This window comes from Salarias fasciatus, chromosome 10 (genome assembly GCF_902148845.1).
Source record: "Salarias fasciatus chromosome 10, fSalaFa1.1, whole genome shotgun sequence".
NCBI lineage: Eukaryota > Metazoa > Chordata > Actinopteri > Blenniiformes > Blenniidae > Salarias > Salarias fasciatus.
The window spans coordinates 24,007,774-24,032,186 of NC_043754.1; the positions used below are offsets into that span (position 1 = coordinate 24,007,774).

A 24,413-nucleotide genomic window follows, 5' to 3' on the forward strand; every position below is an offset into this window, starting at 1 on the left:
CCGAGGCGTCCGGCCACGCTCACCTGCAGTGCCCCGGTGTGAGCCCGCTCTTCATCTGACAGCGTCGTGTTGCACTGACACCTCACACACCCACACACACACCCACACCCACACCCACACACACACACACACACACACACACACACACACACACACACACACACACACACACACACACACACACACACCTGCTACATGACACCTGAAACAAAAGGGAAACACCCTTAGTGTGAGGAAAACTTCAGGTTACATTAGAAACAGACAGTCTTCCATGTATTTATGTTTATGTGTTGCTTCTCTGTTGAGGTTTTATTTTTTTATGCCACTTTAATAGCTGGACTTCATTCATAATGTTGCGCTCACGATCTTTATCCTGCTGGAGGAGCTGATCAGTAACTGACAACACCTGTGAGAGGCGGCCGGGCCGACAGAAGGCCGCTGCCATTAATCTGTCGCTCCGTCCCACAGCAGACAAAATCCTGTCACAATAACACACCTGGATGTTTAGATGATGTGACCATTATAAAGCATTTTTAGTCCCCGCTTCTTTTTAACGCTTGATTAATTTCACTATTGTTGATTCTTGGTGCATCACTGTGTGTAATTGAGAGCAAATGTTTTATGTCTTGATTAAAAAAAAAGATAAATTTTGAGAATATAATTGGATTTGATGAGCAAATACACACAAAAACACTGTTTATGTGATCTTTTTCTGTGAGAGAGAAGCCGTTTCGGTATGCTCTCTTATGGAAGAGGTCAGAGGTCATAGTTGTAGTCGCACAGTGTCACAACACTCGAACTTCTGATTCAAGCTGTAGAGGTGGTGATAAAAGTCGTGGCCATCCATCGTCACTGCTGCTGCTGTTTAAAAAGAGGTGCAGACTTTGTTCCTCTTAAACAAACATGGAATGAGAACAACGTAAAGGCAGAGCCGGAGGAGAACTGACGAGGGAAGATCTTGAAGCATTTCAGACGTGACGTATCTGGCAGATAAAGTCAGACTGACGGCGTGGAGGGAGGAAGGTCAGGCTAGAACGTAGATTCGAGGGCAGATTTCCGTGACCTGTTTGCTTGGCCTTTTCTGTTTGTGGTGAATGATTTATGGAGGGAGGAGAGAGGGAGGAGGAGGAGTGGCAGAAGTCACATCTCCCCCACTTCTCTTTTATGTGTCGCTTCTTTCAGGACTTCTCTTTTATTGTTTGCTGAACGCAGTGGAACCGAGCAGAGCAGCAGACTTTAAATCTGAATCCTGGAGCAGCAAGAAGGAAACCAGTTCGAGGAAGTCTCAGTGGTGCTATGGAGAGGACGGATAGGTACTGACTGACCCTGTGGATGCCGCATGGCGCTGTTCCTCAGCGACTTCCTGTTGCTCCTGCTGCCGTGCCTCCTCCTCGCGCTGCTGTCGGCGGCGCTCCGCTGGCCCAGGACTCGCCGCTGGACGGACCGCGCTCTGAAGGCCGCGGGCCGGAGGCTCTGGACCGTGGTCTGCTGGACCCTGAAGCTGCCGCTCTGTGACGACGCAGAGGCCGGGTCACCGGGGGCCCCGGCGGGGTCGGGTCAGACCCCCGACGGCCCCCGGCTGGTCTGCAAACCCACGGCGCTGGCCCGGTATCTGCTCCGCCACTGCGGCTGCCTGGCCGGGCCCGGGCCCCGGGGGGACCCCCACCTCCAGACCGCGTGCAGCCAGCTGTGGGAGCAGCGCGAGCGGGCGCTGCGCTTCACCAGAGACCACCTGCTGCTGCGGGACGGGGGGGTCGTGGCCCTGGACTGGGCCGTGGGGACCAGAGCGGGGGAGGCGGCGGAGAGGAGGAGGAAGGAGCATCACGCCGGGGGGAAGGCGCTGGGCTGCTTCACGGCGGCGCCGCCCGTCCTCCTCCTCATACCGCAGTGCTGGGGGGGCATGACCCCCCACCTGAGGGCGCTGTGCCAGCTCGCCATGCGCCAGGGCTTCTACGTGGTGGTGTTCCACCCCAGAGGCACGGCCGGCTGCCCGCTGGCCACGGCGCGGCTCACCGAGTTCGGAGATCCAGCTGATCTGGAACAGGTACACCGAGCGAGGCCGAGCTCAGCATCTTATCTCTGAATACATGAGGAATTAAGCATAGCGTGTAGCGGACGGCTCTCTCATCTCACCACGGGAGGGTCCCCGGTTCGAGTCTCATGTTGGTTCCCCCCCCCAGGCGGTGTCGTACATCCGCAGCCGCCTGCCGTCCTCCACGCTGGTGGCGGTGAGCGAGGGCTCGGGTTCGGGGGTCCTGCTGTCCTACCTGGGGGAGAGCGGGTCCAGCACTCAGCTGACGGCGGCCGCCGCCATCTCCCCCGTGCTGCTGGGACAGAGGTGGTTCGAGGCGGACATGCCGCCCCTGTATCGCTGGGGGGCTTTATTCCAACGGAAACGACCGCTCAGGAGGTGAGACGGATGAAAAAACAACAACAAAAAAAAGAGCTATATTACAAAAAACAATATGAGAACACAATTTGTTTTTCTTGTGTTGCAGGAGTTAAAAAGGTGATAAAAATTAATAAAAAGTTCGATTTATGCAAAGAATAAAGTTAAAACTAGAAGAAAATTTAAAAAAGACTGTTGAAAGCTTAAAATATAGAAATGTTCAAAAAAAAAAAATCAAAATATTCCTTAAAGGTAGAAATTTGAATTAAAACTGAAAAAGGGCTAATGAGGAGAATACAGTGGAAATATAACGACTCAAAGTTAAAAACATTTTGTTAAAGAAAGAGAGAAAAATATTGAAGTCTTGTCAAAGATTGAGCTGAAAGTGTTTAAGATGAAATAAAGAAAAAGTGAAGTAATTAGGAATATTACATGACAAACTCCAAATATTACAAATGTAGTGAGAATAAGTTCACGTTTAGTTTAGCTCTCTCTAAAGAACGGATCAACAGAACGGTTTCCTCCCGCTGCAGGTACGCCAGCTCCTTCAGGGGCGTCCTGGACGTGGACCGGGCCCTCCGCTGCGCCTCCCTCAGAGACCTGGAGGAGACCCTCTTCTGCTCCTCCTCCTCCTCCTCGCCTCCCCCCTGCTCCAGACCCCCGTCCCGGGGCCGGGGCCCGCCGGTGGCCTGGGCGCTGGGGGAGCGGGCCTTCCCCGCGGAGGACTGGGGGGGCTACTGGGAGAGGAACGAGCCCCTGAGGGACGCCGACGACGTGGCGGCGCCCCTGCTCTGCATCTGCAGCCGGGACGACCCCCTGCTGCCCCCGCCCTCCTCGCTGCCGCTCCGCCTCTTCCAGAGCAGCCCCTTCTTCCTCCTGCTGCTCACCGACAGGGGGGGCCACTGCGGGTTCGCCCTGCAGGGGGCCGGGCCTGGGGGGGAGGAGGAGCAGCCTGGGGAGGCCGTCTGGAGTCACAACGTAGTACTCGAGTACTTCAAAGTAGTGGCGGACTTCCTGAAGGTGGGAGAGAGGGAGGGGTCCGGGTGGGGGGGCCCGCAGGAGGAAAACATTCAGGCTCTGCTCAGGAGCAGGAGCATGAACCCGGCCCCCCTTCGGAAGAGGAGGCCCCCCATCATGAGGAGACCCCGGCCCCCGGCAGCGCCCTTCGAGGACGCAGAGGAGACGTTCACCTGGAGGAGGTCCTACACCCGCTGAGGAGGAGGAGGAGGGGGAGGGGGAGGAGGAGGGGGGGGGGGGGGGGGGGGGAGGTTTTACTGAAAAAAGAAACAGTATTCCCCTACAATTATGTTCACATTTAATGATTTGTAAACAATCAGTGTTTATTTGATATCAGTATCAAGTGAAGGTGCATCTGAAAAAATTTAAAAACAGTCCAAGAATGAAAGCTGAAATTATTCAAATTAAAGTAAAAAAAGCATGAATTCATGAGATGCAAGTGTTGATTTTCAGGGATTTTCTGCAAATTTTAGATAAAAAACAAAACCTGAGTGACCGTTTTGACTGAACTGAGCTTAAAGGTGAACGAACCTCCGGCACACAGAGCCTGCAGCGGAGTTACACAACTACAAAAAGGCTGCAATGGAGACAAAAACAAGAGGCAAAGAAATATTAAAATTACTTTATTACAGATGATTCTTTATCCAGTAGCCCTCTTCCAACAAAAAATAGTAATTACAAACAAAATATTACATTTATCCCCTAAACTTTGCTTCTGAGTTTCTTTTATACACTTTAAATCACTTTGTCATCTGTAAGGAATATCTGTTCTCTTCTGCTATGAGACATTCAGCTTTCTTTCTCTTTTTGTTTTTGCACAATCTATACAATTTAATACAGTTTAATACAGATCTCAGGGAGAATAAAACAGCAAGATCCATCAAATGACAGGAGAGATAAAAGGAATACTGATAAACAGACTGTACAGAGACGTAACCCTGCCTCCCGCCGACTCTCAGCCAATGGCAGCCGCCCCCCGCCGGAGAGGGGGTGGGGGTGGGGGGGATCACAGTAGACTCTCATCTGGTCAGTCACTTGTGCAATCAGTGCGACCGAGCCAGTTCAGAGTGACCAAGGTCTAAAGCGCTCCGCTCTGCCCCGACCGCCGCGTAAACACAAGAGGAGGGCTCGCCAGGCCCGTCCGACGCGTTGTGGGGGAAATAAAAACCATCCTGGCGTTAAGAACACCGAAGAAAAGCAGGAGAGGAGTCAGTCAGTTCCACGCCGCGCTGGCATTCTGGGTTCGCTCTGTCGTTTTCAGATCTGAGAAAAAAAAAAAACTAAAAGAAAACTGAGCGGGATGCTGGGAGTTTCTTTAAAGGCAAATAAATTACTGTAAGTGCAGCGCGGAAAAGCCTCTGGTGGAGTCAGACATGAGGCCGGCGCTCGTTACGAAGGTCTGGAGGTGGATGCAAACGCCGCGACAACAGAGAAATTAAAAGTTACTTTTAATGCTGTGAAAAGTCCCGAAGCGGAGCTGCGAGAAAACCAGAACGTCGATCTGATCTCGCAGCTCTGAGAGCGGGAACGAGTTCCTCTGTTCTCGTGGGGTTTGGAAACACCCGAAGCCTTTTCAAAACCTGAAGTGGACAAGATTTCCACTGGCTTGTGCAAGAATTTAAGATTTCAGGTTACAGAGTGCACCGATATAGCGTTTCAGGGGTGTTTAGGCTTTCACTCACTGTTTCTGTGGTCAGGCCTGAGAATCTTCAAACCTTCTGAAGATCCCACTCTTCTCTACTGGGAACCATAATGTCAGTAAAATGGAGCCCAATGCCAACGCCAAGGCTGCGTCTAGCTGGGTTTCAAATAATGTGCAAAATCATCCTCAGACATCACCGCAGAGCCGCTGCCTGTTTTCTGAGGCAATCTGAACTGAAGTGGTGTGGTCAGAGTATCGGTAGCACGTTTCACAACGGTGCAAACTCAGCGGCGGGAAATCGATCGCTCTGGGGCCGGGCCATTGTGCCTGCAAGTTAATTTTGTCCGTGATCTGTCAATTTTTTTTAGATTTCCATTAATTCAAAATATACAATATTAACATGTTTGCTGTACATTCCACCTCTGAGAACCGTAATGCATCATCTCTGCACTTCACATAAGACTTCCAGCTCTGCCTTCTCTATAAACCTCCTCTGTCGTTCCTCTCAATATAGACTTTAGAGAATAATACACATCTGTTGTTCCTCCACTTGAAGAGCTCTTTGCAGATGAGGATCGGGGAGGGGGGGTGAGGACCACAACAGGCTCGGGGGGGGGGGGAGGGAAGCGGGGAGGCGGCTGCGGTCATCGGGGGGGTGAGGCAGAGCGGGGTGTCACGCCGGGGGAAGGCTGCAGGGGCATGGCAGCGGAGATCACAGCATCACCACCCATCCATCCGCCCACTGAGACATTCAGCAGTCACCAGCCAGCAGAGGGCGCTCCAGCTCCTCAGTCTGGGCTCATTCATTTCAGGGCTTTCAATGGTTTTCTTAAAAAAAAAAAAAAAGTATTCTTGTTTTTATTTTTTTTTTGGCTATCACTCAAACAGAGAAGCTTGAAATGATTTTTCTAGTTTTAAATTTGCTTGGAGCTGAGTGCGGCGCTCGCTTACGTCCAGCTCGGCTTGCAGGTGTGCTATTTTCCAAAAAATTCTGTTTTTTTTTTTTTTTTTACACTTCCGACCCGACTCTCTCTGTACATGCATTTATCAGCCCAGTTAACACACGCTTCGACTCGGGGATCGAATGTGTGCGGCTGTGTGTAACAATGTCTGATTAACGGTTTTAGTGTGTGTGAAGGCCTGCGCCAAAGTGCAAGTCACGGTGGAGTCAGGGCGACGCCCTGCTCCATGCTCTCGAGGTGGGCAGGCGGGCGTGGTTCAGGTGGTCGCGCGGCGTTTCCCGCCGCAGACGAAAAAAGCTTAAAAACTGTTGGCGTTGAGGTTCGGTGCTGCTGAAAGAGCCGTCCCTGTCAGGAGGGCCGCTGACGCTCCACCGTCAGGAGGGTGGAGGACCGAGGCCCGTGGAAACCCGGGAGAGCGGGCCGGCGGCGGCCTCCTTTTCTCTGGTGTGGCGACACATGCACCTACTGCTACTTGGCCGTTAACTAAACTCAAACTGCACTTTTCTGGCACAATTTTGGCATGAATATTTATAACGAACCCCTCCGCCTTTGGCATCTCAACAGCTCCGCCTACAGTCCTCCGGTAACTCCTAAACATGGAAACATGCAGTTTTATGCTTTAACGCATCAGTCTGGCTGGGTGGATTTTCTCCTGTCATCTCATATCTGCGTTCCCCTTGAAATTCTAGGTGAGTTAAGAAGAACAGGAGATAAATCAACTGTTTTAGATTTCCTTTCTTTAGGTTTCAAAACACTAAAACTGCATATTTTTCCCATGATCCACGACACAACAGGTCCCTGGAATACCAGCTGGTTCTAACTTACCAACTACCTTCTTCCTCTTCTGGCTCCACCTGTAAGAAGCTCTCCTCCTCTGCTCATTTCCCTCCCGCTGCACGTCAACAATAATCTCATTCGCTGTTCTCCGCGGGACACGCCTGTAACTCATCTTTAAAAACTGCACACCGAACACAAGGTTTCCAATACGCGCCACGGCGGCCTCAAAACCTGTGTGTGTAACGACTATACTGCTGACGGAGGGTGAAGGTTCTACTCGGGTCTATGGCAACAGAGACGGCGAGAACGATATGACACTAAAGCACGGCGGCGCGCCGCGCTCCGCTCCTCTGGGTTTCCACAGACTGACGGGGAAGGATCGGGGTTCGGTAAACCCACAACTGTGTGGAAAACGTGTGTGTGTGTGTGTGTGTGTGTGCAGTGTGACCTCGGCACACAACGATGTAACTTTAAGACAGTTGTAGTGCTGCCGTGAGTGTGTGTGAGTGTGTGTGAGACCACTAGGTGTAGGACAGGTGGGATCCGTTGGAGATCTGAGAGGTGATGCTGGCGCTCCTGCTCATGCCCTGTTCACTCCTCCCCCCGGATGACGTCCTCCTCATGGCCTGGGGGCTGTTCCTCACCCCCCCCGCGCCTCCCTGGCTGCTCCTCTGACTCCCCCCTCCCGGGTGGTGGAGGCTCCAGGGAGGCGGGCCGCCGGCCAGCATGGGGTGACCCCAGGGCTGCTGCGAGCCGGAGCCCCCCTGGTGGTGGTGGCCGTGGTGGCCGCTCCCCCCGCCTCCCCCGGGCCAGTGGCCTCCCCCCTGAGCCCCCTGGCCTCCGCCGCCGCCTCCTCCCCCCCAGCCTCCCTGGGAGTCGGGGGCCAGGTTGGTGAGCACCATGTTGCTGAAGCCCAGCCGCATGGACTCCGAGTCGAAGGCCTCGATCTCTCGGGCCTGGCGCTCCAGCAGAGAGCGGATCCGCTCCAGCCGCTCGTTCTGCAGGGACAGCATCTCCTCCTCAATCTGCGGAGACAGACAGCGTCAAGCGACGTGCGTTGCCGCGTGAAGGGACATCACCGACGCAGTGTGGGGGTCTGACCTTCTGCTCCAGCAGAGCCCTCCGCAGAGACACCCTCTGCTCCAGCTCCCTCCTCTCCTTGTCGTGCTGAGCGTCCGTCTGCATCTTGATCTTACTCTGGTAGGCGTTGAGCAGCTCGAGTTCCTGCTGCAGCTGCATCCTCAGAACCTGACACTCGCCCTCCTGAGCCTCATCCAACCGCAGCTGAAGGATGCAGAGAGAGCGAGACAATAAACACCTGAGCAGCTTTACAGATAGCTGGCAAGATGTGACACTTGAGCATATCATGTAATATTTGCTCCGTGTGATTTCATTGGAGCAACCTGATTTCTGTAGGTTACAATGTTTTACATAGTTGTTCAATAACTTTAAATCTGATTTCTAATAAAGATGCATTTAAGTTAGAGCCACTCGACCTGGTTTTATAGCCTATTTCCTAAACCTTTCGACACTCACAGCCTGTGTGGAGAGCATCTCGTTGATGGAGTGGTCGTACTGCTCGGCCAGGATGGCCAGCTTCCTGGTCTGCTCCTCCTTCAGCCTCTTCAGCACTGCCTTGTGGTCGGACTTGGGCGTGGTCTCCAGCAGATGGTTCCTGAGGGCCTTGTACTGCCTGGTCTGGGTTTTGCACGTCTCCTGGAACTGCTTCTTGATCTGAAGCTCCTTAGACTGGAAGAGGAAGAGAGAGGCATGAGCGAGGACGCTGAGGTGGAGGACGGCGTGGGCGGAGAGGACGAAACTGAGTGGACCTTGAGGCTTTTGGGCTGCAGTCGAACTTCCATGACGTGCTTCCGCCTGAGCTCCCGCTCCCGCCTCTTGTTGTACTCCAGCTGGTTGGTGAGCTCAGTCTGGTGCTGGGTTCGGATCAGCTCCGCCCGGGCTTTCTGGATGGTCCCCAGATGCCTGAACTCCAGCTCCTGCATGGACTCGTGGTGCCTCAGCAGCATGGCGTGCTCCAGGTCTTTCTGGGTTTGCCGCTTGTTCAGCTCCTGTAAACGCAGATGAACGGAATGAACGACGCGCGCACACACACACGGTATTGACAGAGACAGTGCGGTTCTCTGCGAGTGTGTACCTCTCGGGCCAGATCCTGCTCCACGTTGTGTCTGGCGATGAGAATCCTGCGTTTGAAGCGCCGACACTCCAGCTCCAGGTACTGCCTCTGTCTTCTCAGCAGGTTGGCCTCCTCCTCCGCCTGGAAACAGACACACGACATCAACTCAGCGAACAACTCGCATGTAGATTCTTCAGCTCTTAGGAAAACAAAAAGCACATGCGCTGGATCAGAGGAAAAATCCTGACCTGGTAGTGTTGGATGTTCTCCTTCTGCTTCGAGAGCCACTCCTGCTTTTCTTTCTTGGGGGTCGACTGGTTCTCACTCAGCTCCTGGTGCAAACAGAGACGTGTGATCATCCTGCAGACTGACATTCCGGGGCTTCGGGGGGGGTTTTGAATGTGCGCTACCTCTTTAAGCTGCTCTTTACGCAGTTTGTACTCCCGCTTCTGTGACTCCAAGAAGCTGCCGAGCTCCTTCTTCTGCTGAACCTGAATGTGCTGCTGGAACTTCTTCTCATCGTTGGTAAACGTCTTGAGCTGAACCAAACAGAAACACCTGTAAAGACTTCACACGTCTCTGGTTTAAATGGTCACCTGAAGTGAGGTCATTTTCTGGACTGAACGGTTCATCCTGACCCACGGTCCGTGTAGCTTTGTCTACGTACGTCTTTCTCCAGGGCCGCCTGGTGCTTCTTCAGCAGCTTCTCCATCTCCTGGGTGAAGTTGTTCCTCTGGCTCTCCAGCTCTTTGTCCAGCCTGAGCCTGTGCTCGTCCATCTCCCCCTTCAGCTTGTTCTCCAGCGCCATCAGGTGCTTCTGGTGCTGCCGTCTCATGCGCTTGTATCCCGACATCTGTTCCCTCAGCTCCGAGTCCTGCTCGTGTTCCTGCATCTCGCGGGTAACCTACAAGGAGAAAATCAGCCCTCTTTAAACTGCAGATCCAGAAAAATTTCAAGGATAAAGTATTTTTCAAAGCAAGTGAGTCGCTATATGAGCAACATTTCATGGGTTTGGTATTTGAGGAATAGTTGATTTTAGTCTTTGAAACAGATCTGAAGTGTGAGCGGAGTCTCCTCACTAGTGACGCTGTGCGTATGGTGGCAAAGTGCTCTCGGTTGCGGTAGTGCTTCCTGGAGCCCTGTGCTGGTGTCGCCTGGGGCTCAGTGGGCTGGCTGCTGGCTGCCTGCTCCCCAGAGAAACTCTCCTCCTCCTCCTGGGAAGGGAAAAAGCAACATTAGCTACAAATTGGTTTTGCAAGAGTAAATAACACCAGACAGAAACTGCAGGCTGGAAAATACTGAGGAGGAAAACAGGACGGAGAATCAACCTGCGCCGACGACACAGAACCGAGAGTCTACGGCTTGTTTAGATCTGCCTGCTCGCGCCGGGTCACCCACCGGTTTGAGGTGTATGACGGAGCTGTTGGACATGACGGTGTGGTCTCCGTCCATCAGCTCCAGCTCGCTGCGGCTGTCCTGGGCCGCTTCGTTCAGGCTGTTGACGGAGCTGCTCTGGGAGCTGGCGCTGATGGACATGCTGGGGATGGACTGGTTGCTGCCCACGCTGTTCACCGTGCCCGTCCGACCCGCGCCCGGCTCCAGGTCCTGCAGACCGAGAGAGGGCGAGAAGAGACCGAGAGACACAGAGGACACACACACAGACATGCATACAAAGCAATGCATGCTCAGGTTAATGCCTCCACAGGACAGAAGTGGATGATTTATGTCTGCGCCCACGCAAATCTCAATCTATCAGTGTTGCTTCAGTTGAGCGTTGAGCCGTCTACAAACCTCGTCTGCGTCGGGGGCCTCTGCGGTGGGCCCGTTGTGGGCTTCCTGGAGGAGGATCTTCTTCATTTTGCGGTACTGCAGGTTGTCCAGCTCTCGCACTGCGTCCTTGGTTCTCTGAATGAGGTCCATCAGCACCGAGTCCGGACGCTCACGTTGCAAAAACGCATGCTGGAGGAAGATGTGAGGAGAGAAACCAGACAGAGCATCATTAATCACAAAGTCAGAAGCAGGAATAACAACATTATCATGTTCCCAAACTCAACTGGCTTTTCAGTAACATAATTTTCGAGTGTGCCGAGATAGGAGGGAAAAAAATGGCTGGAAGCTGTTAAACACAACATGTGACACTGTTTTTGTGCACAAAATTGCAAATATGTTGGTGGATAAATGTATAATACAAAGAGGGGGAAAAAAAGCCAGAACTCCAAATTGCAGGAGGTCACGTTAAAAAGAACATTGTAATATTTAGTAATTTGGTTAAGGTGAGTGCCACTTTGAAATTTAACATTTAAAGAAGACAGATAGCAGTGTGTCGTGCTTCCATACCCGGAGGACAACTTCCATTAGCAACAGTGAGTCCATTAGCGGGCTAAGTGACAGCTGCTCAGTTACTTAACAATGGACGCACAAGTCACATCTCTGCAGCAATTATATCTGTGTTCTTCCTACAAAACCAAGCTGTGTGTGTCTGTGTATGTTTCAGCTCTCTATGTGTGTGTGTGTGTGTGTGTGTGTGTGTGTGTGTGTGTGTGTGTCTGTAGGACAATCCGGAAGTAGAGGATTAGTGAATCAAAATAGAAGCTTATGAGGGGAGAGAACAGAGTGCAGACATCAGAGAGAGCGAGGTTTATCACCAGAGAGCTCGTCACCCTCCCATCTTAACACACTGACCCGCCGCTCTGCTTCTGTGTGTGTGTGTGTGTGTGTGTGTGTGTGTGTGTGTGTGTGTGTACTTACGCCCAACATGTCGTCAGAGTGTGGTCTGTCTTGGGGGATTTTCTGAAGGCAAGAATCGATAAAGTTTCTAAAGTAGTCCGTCCTGGAGGAAGGAAGACGGACACAAACACACAATGTAAATACACAACAACTTCATGTCCAAAAAACCCATTTCAGACCACCGTCAAATCAGTGTGGATTGGAGACAGGGTCAGAGGTCATAACGTTCTGGCTGACCGGTGTACTGGTGCGTGCGTGTGTGTGTGTGTGTGTGTGTGTGGCACCTCACCATTCACTGGATTGCAGCGTGGGGCTTTCATTCTGCGCTATGTGGTATAAGGCACTCATTGCATTCATATTAAACAAGGGAGGCTTCCTCTCCGCTGAAACACAAACACAAAGTCTGCACTCAATTCGATTCAATTCACCCAGAAAAAAAACGCTTCAAACAATTTTATCACACACTAAGCTACAAGTAAAAAAACAAAGAATAATTTTTACGGAAGAATTAAATTCTGTCTAATTAAGCAAACAAAAACTAATAACACCTGACGATGCAAGATTAATTCATAGTTACTCTCACTATATAGTGACAGGTGTTTATGTTCTGTGCTTTATATCAATAGCAGTTGTATCAAACATAAGGCCCGTGGACCAAAACCGGCCCGCAAGAGACTCTAATCCGGCCCACTGAGAAAATTGTGAATTTCAAAGAAAACTGATTTTCATTTTAACAGATTTTGAACAAAACAACGGTGAGACTCAAGCTGAGACCTTGGTGATGCTGCCACGACCGCGAGCTACCTCGGTGCTAACAACCAGCATCAGTCTCCAAGCCATGCCGTCAGGGTGAGTTTACAAGAACATGGAAAACTAAAAACACTATAGGAGAAGTTTCTTGAACATTTCACTGTATTTTCCACCAGAATGTTTCATTAAAATGTTCTTTATTTTGAGACTGTGGTAATTATACATTCTAATCACATACTCTTTAAAGTTTAAATTTAAACGTCACATGGCTCTACTTTACTGGTCTGGCACAGTCAAGATGATTGTTTTTTGTTTAATATATACTATAAAAGTACCTTCACTTACCTAATTCTATACAAGTGATCCCTAAAGACCAGACATCCACCTTCCCGTCATACTGGCCTTCATCCATAGCTAGAATCACCTCTGGGGCCATCCTGTTGAGGGGGAAAACAGGAACACAGTAATAAGTCTGAAAAGTAATATCTGCAGGAAAAAGTCTTCCTAAAGCCTTTCTTCTATGATGAAAAAGGCACCGAGGAATAAATGAGCGTTTTTAATTTTTTAGCAGCTTAAATATTGGATGTGAACTCGCCGACCTCAGTCGCCTTATTCTGGATTCTACTGTCATCTCACAAGACAAATTGTGATTGATTGTGTAATGCTGAACTAAATATTGTGTTAAATAATGTAACACACCTCCAACTGCGCCTCTCCACCATTTTTTTCCCCTCCAGATATAAGGAAGCACACAATGTCTGTCCTATGTGCATACTGTCCCCAATAACCCCGGTGGCAACACATCTCAATGTTAACAGGCAGTGTTTTGTGTGTGTGTGTGTGTGTGTGTGTGTGTGTGTGTGTGAGAGAGAGACTTCCACTCACCAATACGGCGTTCCCACAAACGAGTTGGCAGGTGAAGCGATGGAGGCAGAGCCGAAGTCCGCCAGTTTGACCTGTCCCGGCTCCGTTAGCAGGATGTTACCTGCCTTCACGTCCCTGAGAGAAACAAACATGATTACAGACACCGAACTGCTTCAGAGGATCTGAAAGAGCAACTCGCAGATTATTTTCCGAGAAATAAGGATGAGATGGATTATAGATCACCTGTGGATCATGTTGTGGGAGTGGAGGTAGGCCAGCCCCTGCAGAGCACCGTGTGTGATGGCGGCGATCTCCACCTCCTGTAGAGGCTTTTTGTGAACTGCGGGAGGGTCAAAAAAAATCAGAGCATCAATCAGCATCAGCTCATAAAAACATGCACGTGTGTGATCAGTGAGCTCGGCCGTCCATCGTGAGCGATTTTCAGTTTTACCGCTCACCTTCCAGCAGGTCGGAGGCCGAGCCCAGACAGTACTCCATCACCAGCTGAAAACAAAGCCGAGTGTTAAGCGGGACCTGCGTGGGTGGGCGGAGGCCACACGTGTGTGAAAACGCCGAACTTACCCATGCTGTGTGCTCACGGAGGTAACAACCTTTGTATTCTATACTGTTGGGGTGGCGGATCCTCTGGAGGAACTTCACCTCCTTTATAATGTCCTGCCATTTCTGTTGGGACGGAGAACAAACCAGCACGTGACACCGTGACGCTCTGCTCGCACCTGAGGCGACGGCCTGTGTGTGCACAAGCTCGTCTTTCAAATGCAAATAGGAGGAAGGTGGCTGCCTCCTCAGATTATGCCTAATCTGATTATAGCTAATCTGAAAATATCAGTGGCGCAAACAGGCAAAACCACTGTAAGACCACAGAGAGAGCGAGACAGTTGTGAAATGAAATGAAAAAAAGAAAAAAACAAAGAGGCTGCAACAAGAACACAGTACCACAGAGCTCGGATTGGCTTCTTAATGATGAGGAACACGTTTGAAATAAAGACATTTAAGCAAGATTCAATAATCAATTCAAACATATTGTGAATGTGTCGGGTGTGTATTTTTCTGCATTTGAAACCACATGGAAAATCTACAATCTTTCATGTTTTTCGTCCTTTTCGGGAGCTAAGGTGTTCCCGAGTGAATTAGTTCTAGAAAGTATCTTTGTGTATTTCATTCAGAGGTTGTTTCATTCAAACACACATTTTAAAAGATTTCTAGCTGCCAGGATAGTTTCTACAAACATTATCGATCAGCTCTCACCTCATTAGACTGTTTGCCACTATAGGACATCTTTTTAATCGCCACCACCTCGTTTGTGCGCACATCCCGTGCCTGGAAAACACAGATCACACAGTGAGTACCCAGCTCAACCTCTCCACACAGTAACTTCTCTATTAACCGTTTATTCTCAGTATGACGACAAAGTGTGAAGAGCTGGAGTTACTTGCGAAGATAAAACCAAACTCCTGGATCAGCAATGATCCGAGTCTGACTTCACATTTCCTAACGTGTTCAACTTAATGAGATCAAGTGGGTGAGGACTTAGTTGTCTTACAAAGTAGACGGCGCCAAAGCTGCCATGGCCGATCTCTCGGAGGTCAGAGAAAAGCTTCTCTGGGTCTTCTTTGAAGAAGAGCTCAGCCACCTCCGGATCTTTTAGGCTCCCTGCCCTTACAGAGGAGGGCATCCTGGTCAAAGCAGTCCCTGATCACCCACGCCAAGCGGACGGGACTATCTGGGTGCTGAGCTGTGCCGACGCAGCTGACGATTCATCTGCGGTAACGGGCGAGTCTGAGGAAGCAGCACATGGACGCCTGGAGGAGAGGAGGAGAGAGGGAAGAGGTGTGAGCGAACAGGTGAGAGGAGAAGAGTCAGCAGGAAATCTGAGCGAAAAGCTGAAGCCGGCTTAAAGTCATTTGCTCAATTGATGTTAGCCCCAACATTTGACTACATTTCCATCCAACCGTCTCCTGCAGCTGCTTTATCCCGAATATGACAGTGAGTGTGGGAACCTGATCGAACCGACACAGGGCACAAGGCTCAACACCATGGACAGATTGTAAACATACAATAATAAAGCTCTTGTCGGGATTTTCTAATATTTGTATTAAGCAATTTTTAAATGCAAATACATAAAAACTGGAGCAGTTAAAAATTCAGAATTGTTCTAGTTGTGATGGCGTCCATTACTGATTTTACAAACTTGGGTACAACAACGATAACCTGTTTATGCGACGTTTCAAGTGAAAATACGTTGTTTTTGTTGTAGTTAACACAGAGGGCCCTGCATTGGCGCTGTTGGTTGTTTTCGTACCGAGACCACGAGCCTTGGTCATGTAAACAGACACACAAAACACAACGAAAGGGAACGTATAAACAGGATTTAAAGCAGCGACCCTCATCGAACCACAGACCAAAGTCAGGATATTTCCGACACTGTCATAAAATTCTCTCAAGCCGTCTGTGATGGCAACGCAGGGGGAAATCGTCCAGAAACACTCCTCACCGCCTCACTGCGAGATATTAAGCCACCAAAAGATATTGCGTTGATTCACAGATGAGTTCTCCAACAGCAAAACACAGACACAGAGCACGTTTCTGCAGTGAATCGTTAGAAAGTCTCTTCACAAAGGTCAGGATCTCCTGAAGTTCTTTAAACGCTGAAATACTTGCCGAGTCATCACAACGGCATCGCATCAGATCGCTTCAGCAATAATTGCATATCTGTACAAGTGCCGGAGTAACTGGGCAACGTGAATATTCCAGCGCGGGGATTGATTTCATGTCCGCGGCTGTGGAGGCGGCCGGCGGTAATGAGTGGCGAGCGGCACTGGATGATCAATTAGGACACGGGGTCAAATTTTTACTGTGTACTCCAAAGTGGATGCATCAATTTTGCTCCAGTTAATACATGTAAATATGTGGGATTGATACTGTGGATGACGTTCACAAATTGTTTTGCAAAACAGAAGGGGCAGGAAGATTTCAGCCTCAAACATTGAGCAGCTACACATAACTTCAACACCTTTTCATGACGCGGTCGCATAAGAGGATGGTTTAGTCCTCCAAAAATAGAAGTAACGTCCTTCACACCTGAGCATCCCGGAGATTTCATGACAGAAATGCACAGAGGTCAGAGCTGTGGCCTGTCAGGACAGCAGCAGTACTGTTAACCTAGTGAGTCTCCCGCCCGCAGTACCAAACCGCACTGTTAGCTCACTGTCACAAGGTTCACCCCACTAAGAAAAGACCCAGCTGACTGCGAAAAAGAGTGAAACTCTTATACTCGCATATACTTTGACCCAGAGGGGCAATGGAAATCATAGACAGATGAAAAGCTTTAAAAAACAAACCAAAAAAAAAAAAAACTGCTTGTGGTGAAAAAACTTAACACAAACAGACGTCTGTGCTTTCTGTGTTGGATTTTGGTGAACAGAGAATCATTCACAGATTTATTTTTTTTCCTAATTCTTTCATAAGAGTTGTTAGATAATCACTAATGCAGATTTCTTGGCTGCAAAATGTGTCCAAACACCACCAAACTTTCACTGTTTAAGCCCAAGAGAAGGTCTGCCAATCGGAATTTAGACGTAAAAGAGCTCACTTTCTAACACAATAATGCAATTTAATGGAGTGGCGACTGTCGACAGGACTGTTGGTTTAAAGTTTAAAGTGCTGGCTTTTGCACTTTCCCCTCAAACAACTTGAAAAACAGAAAAAATTGAAACTATGCATTTGACTGCATTCCAGTGTGACACGTGGGATCTTCATAAATGTTGCCAATCGAGCCAATCAACATTTTTCAACATCAGCAGAAGATAATCTTGACGGGAATACAAGAAAAAGAGTGTAAGGTGAAGTTACAGCGTTTTACTACCCTAAACCTTGCAACTGCAATGCAAACCTAGGTATCTATCAAATGACTGACTATATGATAATAGGGAAACTGTAAATGTGAAAGGAATAAATTTGTTATAAAATGACAACAGGCTGTTATTTTTGGTCATTTTTTGTGTCTCTGGTGTTAAAACTCTACTCAATGTTTTCCTGAAACACTTTGACTCTTTCTTAAGCAAAACATGTGACAACATTTCTTTATAAATGCTTTGCTTGACTGAGCACTCATGGATTTCTCTCATGACTACAATGTGAGGCCATAAAACTAACTATCGCAGCAGCAACTCTCTAACCAGGAATCTACACAACGACCATTTAATGGCTTTTAAAATGAAACCTGGGTTATATTTGACTCTCCTATCGCCTGTTTTGCCTTTTTATTCAGACTGACAGGGTAGTAAAAACTGCCGGTATTTATTTAATTGCATTCCGAATGATGATACAGTTGCAAGGAGCAGCATAGAAAAGAGCTAACATACAAAAGATATTGCTGCTACAGCAGAACTTTCCGAGGTAAAAAGTGAGAAGATTATGAAACCAGATCACACTTTAAAATGGCGAGTATCAATATATTTATTATATCCTGAAAATCTTTCAATTTCCCCTGTGTTGGGGACATGTACCATAAGTAATACCATCAAAACAATCAGATCTGTGAGGTGTTTTCATCCCGTTCAAGATCCGATCACAGCCCATGTAAACAGCAAATCGGATTATTTCTCATTGTGAGGTACATATTTTGAGAAATTTTACACACTGTTTAGAGAAAAATAGCAGTAGTGAGGAATGACTGGATGATGCAGGACAAAACGCTGTCACGTCACACACCAAAGTGTCCCAGATCAAACTCCCAACAAGCCATAAGATGTTGCAGTTACAGAAAAAAAAAAGAAAGGTTGATTAGTACTGGACAAGTCCATCTTCAATACTGGTGGGCTTCTGGATTAAGTCACAAACAGCCAACATGATCCACAGATTGAGGCGCGGCTTACACAGCAATATTTCGTGTGAAAACGCATCGCTTCAACAAAGCTTCACGTTGACATCGCAAACATTTGAAAAAAACATGTGCGCTTACATGGAAACAGAAGACACACTGAAAATGACAGTTAGCATGCCGGGTCATGAGTCGGTGCCGTTTGTTTTTTATTAAGGAACCACACGCACGTGCAGAAAAGAACATGCTATAAACAGGTGACTCGAGTATAAAACTAGGAGAATCCGGTCTGGGAGTCATGACACTCTGGAGCCAATAGTTGGCGTTATTGTCCATTTACACGCACATGCGCAAAACAACCATTAACCCCAACTGTGGCGTTCATCCACAGTAACAGTGTTTTCAAAAAGTTGTATTTCCCCCAGTTTCCATAGAGACAGAGCTTGACACGTTCCACGTTTTGGTCGTTTCTCTTCAGTTTCAATTCAATTGGAATGTATTCGTTAGCCGAAGAAATGCTGTGAATCAACTGTGATAAATCAAACTTCTCTCATATTTAAAATTCGACTGCTGAATTTGGAGAGCATGGAGCTCTGTTCAGTCTTGTGAAATGCATATTGTGCATGTTTACATCACTACATATAGACATATTTGAAAGATATTCTGCAAAACCAATTTCCTCCTTCCTGATGAGTCAATGTTGAAAGAGACGACATGGTTTCATTACTCTAAACACCATCTCCAGCATATTCAAATCCAATGTATATAGCACAATTTTGTCATTGTCTTAATTTTACCATTTAATTTGTATCAATGAAAGATTGGTAGAAAATTAATTCACACTAAAAACAACAGCAACAACAAAAAGCTCTGTCAGTATACCTGTCCAATACAACATGTCCAAAGAGAAACTAAAATGTTGGTCAGGTAGTTATCTCTTTCAGTCACAGACTGGGTGAAAGAAAACACTGAGTCACAGGACAAAACTCGCAGGAGGTGAACTGGACTGTAAGATGTGTAATTACTAAGAAGAACAGCGTGTTCGAGAAAACACAGCGAAAGTTGTTTGGCTTTACCGCTTGAGAAAATGGATTCTCTCTTGATGTATTATGTGAATTGATTTCTGCTGCACTGTAGAATCACCAAGAAGCCTAATGAAGAGGCAACGGATACACAAGGCTGAGGAGGGAGAGAGAGAACGGGAGGATAAATAGTCAAATACTGTATCGATTGCCATAGTGAATTTCTCCCAGCCGCTCTGGATTAGCCGCCGAGGAGACGCACTAAAACAATTTTTCTGTCTGCCGGTTCAACGAAAAAAAACTGGACACGCTAAAAATGATATTTCAAATACATAATGCTAATCCATGAACAAGTATTTACCAAGCTGCAACTGAAACTGTTTTAGCTTGATAGCTAATTGTCCCAGGCTCTATTCAAGTTAGCTTCAAACACTGGAAATAGGAAAACCTTGAAAAATAAGATAGTATCATTTTCTTTTGGTGCACTGCACGCTGTCAGGCAGTAAACTGAACAGACATATTGAGTTACCACACATCCAAGATACAGCATTCATGTTTTTCAGCTATTTAGGCTGATTAAAGCTCCTCTGTGTGATGTGCTGCCTGGAGTGGGCCGGGACGCTGCGTTAACATGTGAATCACTTTCATTATGTCTAAAAACACACATGCTTTTAGATCTATGCATGCTCGACTCATAGATATGTTTTTTTTTAAAGCAAGATGCTCAATGCTGTTTGCTAAATAATTCAAAAGAGAAATGCACTTAGGTAATAGGAGTGATCACGCATCAGCCAGATAGATATTTTACAACACGAGACATAGAAGTAGATTTCCCGATGTGTACCTGCGGCAGTTACAAGAGCACAGCTTCAAAACAACAATAACATTAAGTCTTTCCAAACCTAAAAAGGGATGCAGCTGCTTTCTACGGTTCAGCTGAGCTCAGGAATCATATGCATCACCAGTGTAATCCAAACAAAACGAGTACAGTCTCAGTCACAGTTGTGAAATACATAAATGTCAAAGTGAAGTAAGTTAAGTCATTAAAAGCTCATGTGTGTTTGAAAAGGGGAATAACCCGAGTTCATATACTGGATTACATGCCTATCATTAGTCGGCTCCCCCTGAAAAAACACACTGCAGCATCATCGGTGTTTGTTCAGAGAAAATGTTAATTTCATGACCTACATGTGTGCCGCTATTCACACGGCTTACACACTACATTTCTATCCCCCAAGATGGAGGGTGGGGTGTCCACGCTCCTGCTTCCCGGACTGATTACAGACTGTGGCTTTCACCGAGTGGAGGAAGTGAGAAAGCCTCTCGCTGACCCAATGTCAACAATAACACATCCCCAACCCATGCTACAGAGAGCTGCAGTGACCCAACACTGAGATGATCTGAACCGTCCCCCACACAGCTTCCCTTACACCCCTGCACTTGAAATTAAACCTCATGACTTTCAACAAATGTAGCAAATTACTTCTGAACGAGAGACACACGGAGGGAAAAAAAAGAAGAAGCATCCAAAACCAAAGTCTGACAGAGAGCAGCACGGGCCGCTGCTTAATCTCCAAGTAAATTGTTTGTGCTCGACACTTTGGATGACTTTTCCTAAATCGTGCAGTGCCCACAACCCATAAACAACAGCCGAACCTTAACACCCACACCCCCGTGTTTCCTCTGCAGCCACTCCTGACTCATCACATATTGGTGTCCAGCTGTTCACAGTCCATCTCACATCTCTCTAAACTCAACACAAAGACCAATGTCAAAAGTGATTGTTCCTACTGACAGCAGCTAAGGTGTTGTTTATTTCTCTTTGTTACAGAGCTCTAAAAATGGCTGAAACCAGGCACAAACCCTCTCAGTGGAGAGAGACACGTGGGTGCAGCACCCCAGTGATGAGTCAGTTTTCTGACCTGCCATGAAGCGGCCATGTAGATGTATCGATCAGCTGTTAGTGCCACAGCTGATCAACACAGCTCAAACCCGAGGCTCTCAGCTAAAAATACTCATCGGTGCAGCTAAAGCACCACAGCATATAGTTTACATGTATATCCCATACTTCAACCGACTATTCGATAAAGATAAAGCGGTCAGGTGGCTTATGTTCAACCAGCATTTGTTCTGCATATTCTGAGTGCCTCCAGCAACCAGGGCAGGCTTTGCTCCGGTGTCAGGTCCATTTTTCCTGGGAGACACTTAAAACCATTATGCAGTTTGTCCATATTCAGCACCCTCGATGTACCACACTAGCACACCAGGAAAACAACTTTGCAAAGGCTTCTCCTGTATCAGGATGATCGCAGTCGATAATAGCTGCGTACCTCTGGTTACCAGCTCGCAGCTATAGTCCTTGAAAACTAAGGAAGGGGAGCTGCTCCAGCCCGGGAATGCAGGTACAGAAATCAAGAGGGGAGATCAGCGTAGGCTACAGAAAACATACGAAAGCTGGGAGTTTGGTGGTTTATGTGACAGCAGAGTGAGGGGCTGCATTTCTAGCATCAACAAGGACAGGTATCCTGCTCACACTGCAGTGAATACAGCACAGAAAGACAGAGTGTCGATGTGGAGTAAAAACTTGGGTGTCACAGTGCTGGTGTTGTGCGTGATTTGAGCATATACAAAGTGTGCTGTTAAATCCTGGCGTGGCTGATCCACTGTGTCATGCATAAGTTAAGCAGCAAAGTCACAGATAAGCCCAGCAGAAGGGGAGCTGGCTGAGTGATAGCCACAGTTACGCAATATCAACACAGAAAAACGGAGGAATGCGACTCACGTCAGGGTACAAAAACAGCCATCAGCAGCCGATGGATGCAGCTCACACACAGCATGGAGGCTCTTGTCAGTCCCTGCGAGCTGCTGCTGCTGCTTGTAAACACAATGCCACGGAAATGTGGCGGACAGAGGAAGGAGCTTAACCAATGTCACCCTCCGACACAGCCATCCAGACACCCTGTGACTCACGACGTCCCTCGCAGATGAGCGAAGTTGCCAAACAGACACCTCCAAAGCGGAGTTTCACTTCACGTACAGCCTCAGTGGACAACAACAAAAACGAGGGAGTGGCACACTGCTTGCAACCATAGTTGCATAAAGCGGATTAGCTAGCTAACGCAGCTAGCTTAGGTAAACGCAATCTGTGCCCAATATTCACAACAAACAAGCACTCCGTTAGCTCCACGGCGCCGCCTCGAACGTTTATACAAAATACAGACGTGACACATTCCAAACAAGCGCTTTAATGCCAACAGCGTGTCACCGAACTTACTCACAGAAGCCTGAAGCTGAATTTATCAGCCGATCATGCAAGTTGTGACAGCAACTTTTCGTTAGCTGGTGGATAGCAATCAATCTGGCTGTTAGCTAAAAGCTAAAGAGATGTTGAAATCCAGCCCCACTGCAGCAGCGGAGAAACACGCTGTTTTGTCGTTGGTCTAAAAGGTTAGCGAAAGTTGACCAGCAACTCACCTGGTCGAAATGGATCCACGCAGGCGGATGAGGCGGCTGGATAATCCCGTCAGCCTGAAACGCGGCGCGGTGAAATCACAGAAATCAAAGTGGGAATCCGCTAGCTGACGAGTTAGCAATGCTAATTCGCTGATCTAAACCGCATAATTGCCCTGCCCGGACACAGACTTCAAAGTGCAGGATAATTGTTGGCTTCAGCCTGAATCGCTTTAGTCATCGGCGCTGGAATAATTGAGCTAGCCGCTGCCAGGCGTAAACTGTCACAGCGAGCTAGCCGCTAGCGGCTAGCAAAGTTTCTCTCCACGACAGTAGGTTCCCTAAAAAATGGCGGCGGAAGAGACTCGCCTGCCTTCCCACCGCGGACTGAACCGGGGAGCTGAAGAGTGTCAGGGTTTGACCGAGACGACGGGACGCGAGTGGTCGTGTCGGAGAACCCTACTGTCGAGGCTGAGTGGCTGCAGCCTGCGGGGTGGATGTGGCACCCTCCTCCCTAGACTGAGAGTGAGCTGCTGGTGTGACAGGCAGTGGATGGAGGGAGGCATGGCATGCACAACATCACTCCCGACTCTCCTCTCAGCAGAGGGTGTCCAGGTGTCACTCCTCATTCACATGCCCAGGTTTCACTCCTGATTCATGTGTCCAGGTATCACTCCCGACTCACTGCACAGGACATCCAAGTATCACTCCTGCCTCCCAGCAGAGGACATCCAGGTATTTGACCTCATGCACTTTCAGACACTGAGCTCGTAACCTGATTAACGGTTTCCGTCTTACTCTGGACTCCTATAAATAGTCAGTGGTTAACTCTCAGACAATGTTAAAAAAGAAAAAAAAGAAAGAAAGAGCAGAAATGATGACAGCTCATGTCAGGGGGGAGGATCACAGCAGTCCCAACACACCATGACCATCATCTCATCACCATGTGTTCCATTAAGCAATGACACTGCAGAGCTGCTTGGTTTCATAGTCCACTATAGATACACATGCAGTCTGCAAAACTGGGATAAATCACCTTATAGGTGTTTTAAAACGTTGCATATCTTCACTATAAATAAATCTGTTCAATCTACACCTTCACAGGACATTGCATAAAGTTATGAAAGATTAATACCGGTATTTATTATTTTGCACAACAGATTGAGCTGTGAGTGTAATCCTAATGGAGTGAACAGTGCTGCATGATGCAGGGCAACAAAATTGAGGCACACTCCATTAACCATGAGTATTAAGTCACATTAGGGAGAATTGTGTGCATTATTAGGAAAGAGAGCAATGGGTTTATGCAATGCACTGAACGGTGGTGTGCTCATTTGCTTCTTTACTTTTCTCTGTTGTTTTTACTGAGTTTACATGGGCTGCTTGTTTACGCCGGAATCCGGTCGTCTCACGGGCTCCGGTTATCACACTCAAAACAACTTAACGTCACGTCAGCTTCGGCACGACGGCCCATTTCATAGGAGGATTACACACTCAGCTGTAATCTGCATTGAGAAAATATAAGATCTAAGCAATGCGCCTGGCAGCAGAGAGGTTAAAGATGGACATTCCACAACAGGCTGCAGGCTGGCGGGCCAATCGGCTTCCAGCACGGGGCTCAAGCGGCCTGGATTGGCTGCTCGGCATCCCTGTTGTCATGATGATGGGAATCAGGTCCTGCCTGTGTGGTCTGTATCCAGGCGCAGCAGTATACTGAAGCAAATGATACGGATGGATGGGCTGCAGAACTTTCTGTCCCTGATGCACACACACTCACGCTCACATGCGTGTATGCATTTATATATATATATATATATATATATATATATATATATA

The 24,413-nt window shown here is 48.1% G+C and overlaps 2 protein-coding genes across 6 annotated transcripts in view; one reads left to right on the plus strand and one right to left on the minus strand.

Moving 5' to 3' along the window:
- The window catches only part of taok1b (TAO kinase 1b), a 41,118-nt gene extending 18,043 nt beyond the window's left edge, over positions 1 to 23,075 (minus strand). The window contains exons 1-21 of one of the 5 annotated variants that reach the window (XM_030101529.1): positions 22,602 to 23,074; positions 14,827 to 15,085; positions 14,532 to 14,603; positions 13,845 to 13,946; positions 13,721 to 13,766; positions 13,506 to 13,602; positions 13,284 to 13,397; positions 12,744 to 12,835; positions 11,938 to 12,031; positions 11,670 to 11,751; positions 10,713 to 10,880; positions 10,320 to 10,526; positions 10,001 to 10,135; positions 9,589 to 9,825; positions 9,332 to 9,460; positions 9,170 to 9,253; positions 8,943 to 9,062; positions 8,617 to 8,856; positions 8,324 to 8,536; positions 7,889 to 8,071; positions 7,307 to 7,812 (exon numbers count right to left, since the gene is read on the minus strand). In XM_030101529.1, the coding sequence (XP_029957389.1) occupies positions 7,309 to 7,812; positions 7,889 to 8,071; positions 8,324 to 8,536; positions 8,617 to 8,856; positions 8,943 to 9,062; positions 9,170 to 9,253; positions 9,332 to 9,460; positions 9,589 to 9,825; positions 10,001 to 10,135; positions 10,320 to 10,526; positions 10,713 to 10,880; positions 11,670 to 11,751; positions 11,938 to 12,031; positions 12,744 to 12,835; positions 13,284 to 13,397; positions 13,506 to 13,602; positions 13,721 to 13,766; positions 13,845 to 13,946; positions 14,532 to 14,603; positions 14,827 to 14,958 (3,051 nt within the window). In that variant the 5' untranslated portion in view covers positions 14,959 to 15,085; positions 22,602 to 23,074 and the 3' untranslated portion in view covers positions 7,307 to 7,308. Of the gene's footprint in view, positions 1 to 4,165; positions 7,813 to 7,888; positions 8,072 to 8,323; positions 8,537 to 8,616; positions 8,857 to 8,942; positions 9,070 to 9,169; positions 9,254 to 9,331; positions 9,461 to 9,588; positions 9,826 to 10,000; positions 10,136 to 10,319; positions 10,527 to 10,712; positions 10,881 to 11,669; positions 11,752 to 11,937; positions 12,032 to 12,743; positions 12,836 to 13,283; positions 13,398 to 13,505; positions 13,603 to 13,720; positions 13,767 to 13,844; positions 13,947 to 14,531; positions 14,604 to 14,826; positions 15,086 to 21,909; positions 22,307 to 22,601 lie in introns of those variants that run through there. The other 4 variants (XM_030101528.1, XM_030101530.1, XM_030101525.1 and 1 more) reach the window with 4 other exon arrangements.
- On the plus strand, positions 1,340 to 3,604 carry LOC115394999 (protein ABHD15). The gene is made up of 3 exons (XM_030100338.1): positions 1,340 to 2,044; positions 2,181 to 2,410; positions 2,923 to 3,604. The coding sequence occupies exons 1-3, from the start codon at positions 1,340 to 1,342 to the stop codon at positions 3,602 to 3,604; spliced, it is 1,617 nt and encodes a 538-aa protein (XP_029956198.1).
- Positions 23,076 to 24,413: the final 1,338 nt, after the last annotated feature.